At 25.9% G+C, this 3,417-nt stretch overlaps 1 protein-coding gene across 2 annotated transcripts in view; it reads right to left on the bottom strand.

The window, feature by feature from the left end:
- The window catches only part of LOC123007507 (vesicular glutamate transporter 2.2-like), an 11,100-nt gene that overhangs the window by 7,215 nt on the left and 468 nt on the right, over window positions 1-3,417 (bottom strand). Inside the window, exons 1-3 of one of the 2 annotated variants that reach the window (XM_044402851.1) lie at window positions 2,766-2,793; window positions 2,610-2,688; window positions 435-618 (exon numbers count right to left, since the gene is read on the bottom strand). In XM_044402851.1, the coding sequence (XP_044258786.1) occupies window positions 435-618; window positions 2,610-2,662 (237 nt within the window). In that variant the 5' untranslated portion in view covers window positions 2,663-2,688; window positions 2,766-2,793. Of the gene's footprint in view, window positions 1-434; window positions 619-2,609; window positions 2,689-2,765; window positions 2,794-3,417 lie in introns of those variants that run through there. The other variant, XM_044402850.1, reaches the window with a different exon arrangement.

Here is a 3,417-nt window from a genome sequence, read left to right as displayed (position 1 = left end):
TATTATTTTAAAAATTTGGATTCTTACTAATAAAAAGATGCTCTACACGATGGTGACGAAGAAAAAAAATTACTCGTAGGGTTTTTCTTAGATTATTTCGATTTACTTTGAACTTCTTCGAACACTGTTCGAAAAAAAGTTTCAATTTCAAATTTTATATCATTCTAAAGGGCAAAGGCCATTCCTTTAGAATGGTCTTTATTTGAAGGAAATCGGCCTAATAGTTATTGAGTAATGATTTTTTAAAGTTAAAGTATTTTAAATTCATTTAAATTAGAAAAAAATTATTTTGTTCAAAGTGTGTGGACTTTTTAAAAAAATTTTTAGTGCATTTGATTTGTCTCACTGAGACGAACAAAATGATATAAAATTTGTCAAGTTGTCACGACATGACTTTTTTTTGTAGCCTTAACAAAAAAAAAATATTAACTTACTGAAAAAATCACTGTTCCGTTGTCTAAAATCGTTGATTTATTTTCTGTCATGGCTACAATGGCAATACTCAGGTTTGCTCGAAGGGCATAAGCGTTGAAAAATCCAAAAAATGCAAGGGTTGCTACGACGTAGCGACGTTTTTTCCAAAACATCCATTTTGGGGGGTCTGTTGTTGCACTTAATCTACCAAAAAAGTGAAAATGTTTGTATTTTTTGGGATTAGTTGTACAAATTTTTGGAATTATTTTGAATAGCTTAATTTAAAATTGTCCTTGGACTGTTTCGAATTTTGAATTTTTCTGTAATTACTGGAATTTCTTAAGAATGCCGGAATTATTTTGGAATTACGAAAATTAAGTTGTAATTACGGAAATTAGAATTACAGGAAATGGTTTGATATTATAGGAATTAATTTGAAAACAATGGAATTATTACAATTTTGGTGATTTTTTTTAGAATCACTGGAATTCTTTTTAGATAATTTTTTTTCGAAAATACGTTGACTTCTTAGAACTGTTTTGAAATTGCGTAAACTAAGCTGTAATTACGGAAATTACGTTAGAATTGCAGGAATTAGTTTGATATTATAGGAATTAATCTGAAAAAATGGAATTACTACGATTTTGGTGAATTTTTTAGGAATTAGTGGCAATCTTTTCAAAATTATCGTAAATAATTTCTTTTCAAAATTGCGTTGATTTCGTAGAACTATCAGAATTATTTTGGAATTATACAAAAATTAAGCTGTAATTACGGTAATTAGAATTACAGGAAATGATTTAATATTACCTATAGGAATTAATCTGAAAACAATGCAATTATTACAATTTTGGTGATTTTTTTTGAATCACTGGATTTGTTTTTAGAATTATCGTAGATAATTCGTTTTCAAAATTACGTTGATTTCTTAGAACTGTTTTGGAATTACGAAAATTAAGCTGTAATTACGGAAATCACAGGAATTAGTTTGATATTTTAGGAATTTATCTGGAAAGAATGGAATTATTACAATTTTGGTAATTTTTTTTGGAATTACTAGAATTCTTTTTAGAATTATCGTAGATAATATCTGTTCAAAATTGCGTTGATTTCTTGGAACTATCGGAATTTTTTGGGAATTACAAAAATTAAGTTGGAATTACAGGAATAAACTTGGGATTGAAAGAATTAATCCAAAAACAATGGAATTAAACATTACTGGAATTATTTTTAAAATTATTGGGGATAATTGCGTTGTTGAAAATTTTAATTAGGAAAATTAAGCTGTAATTACGGAAATTAAAATTACAGGAAATTGAAACAATGGAATTACTACAATTTTGGTGAATGTTTTTAGAATCACTGGAATTCTTTTTAAATCTTTTTTTTTTTCAAAATTGCGTTGATTTCTTAGAACAATCGGGATTATTTTGGAATTACGTAAATTAAGCTGTAATTACGGAAATTACATAAGAATTGCAGGAATTAATTTGGTATTATAGGAATTAATTTGAAAAGAATGGAATTACGGTAGATTATTGGATTTACTGCAATTTTTTTTGGATTTTATTAGAATTACTGCAATTATTTTTAGAATTATTGGAGATAATTGCGTTGTTAAAAATTTCGTTGATTTCTTAGAACTATCGGAAGTATTTTGTAATTACGTAAATTAAGCTGTAATTACAGAAATTACGTTGAAATTGCAGAAATTAATTTGGTATTATAGGAATTAATCTGAAAAGAATGGAATTACGGTAGATTCTTAGAATTACTGCAATTTTTTTGGATTCTATTAGAATTACTGGAATTATTTTTAGAATTATCATTGATTTCTTAAGAACTATCGGAATTATTTTGGAATTACGAAAATTAAGCTGTAATTACGAAAATTAGAATTACGGTAAATGATTTGATATTTCCTATAGGAATTAATCTGAAAACAAGGGAATTACTACAATTTTGGTGATTTTTTTAGAAACACTGGAATTCTTTTTAGAATTATCGTAGCTACTTTTTTTTCAAAATTGCGTTGATTTCTTAGAACTATTGGAATTATTTTAAAATTACAAAAATTAGGTTGGAATTACAGGAATTAACTTGAAATTGAAAGAATTAATCCAAAATCAATGGAATTACGATGAATTTTGGTGGAATTTTTTGGGAATTAGAATTCTTTAATACTATGTACTTACGTTATGTCGTAGGAGGAACTAATACAACTTGAAGATTTCTTCTCAAATGTCATTTTGTTCAGATCTTTTTTGTAGATTTCTAAAAGGGAATACAAAATCTGATGATTACATTCAAACAATTTTTCGTGTGGACATGTGTTAATTATTAATACACACATGGAAAAATTTATTTGAGAATCATTATTTAACATAATCTATTTAGTATCTCGTTTTAATTATTCATTGTTAAGTGAATTATCTTTTTACAGCTCCACGTATTTACGTTTTTGGTTTTCATTTCTTATCAGTGAAGTAACGCGAAAGGACAAAGTTTAAGACGAAATTATTTAAAATATGTATTTCTCTCTCAAAAAGTCAATTATTTCTAGTGTGCAACATAAAAAACAGACGAAATAAAGTTTTTACTTGTTTGAAAACAGAATTTTCAGGATTTATTCAAAAAATTTAACTGAAAATTTCATTACAAAAGGAGATAAATTTTACCAAAATCACCCTCAAATTCTTCTTCTTAAAAATATATTTTTTTCTACACTTTTTTCTCACTATTTTTGTTATTGTTTTAGAACGTTCTAAGATCATCATTGTAAGATACTTTGATTTTACGAGATAAATAGATAAATAAAAAAACAAATTTATCTTCAAATTAAATTTTATCTTATTTACTATCGCTGCAATTCTCAAAATGTGTTCATACAGGGTAACTATAAAGTATCGAACCAAACGTTTTTTGCTTAAACTAGTTATTTTCTGGAAAAACTAACTAATGAATGGTAAAGTACTATAAAAATATGATGTTTTACCAAGAATA

Source organism: Tribolium madens, unplaced genomic scaffold (genome assembly GCF_015345945.1).
Source record: "Tribolium madens isolate multiple individuals breed KSU strain unplaced genomic scaffold, Tmad_KSU_1.1 Scaffold_3;HRSCAF=73;Tcas5.2_LG2, whole genome shotgun sequence".
NCBI classification, from domain to species: Eukaryota; Metazoa; Arthropoda; class Insecta; order Coleoptera; family Tenebrionidae; genus Tribolium; species Tribolium madens.
Note: the sequence above shows the minus strand (reverse complement) of the source record. Positions and strands in the feature narration are given on the sequence as shown.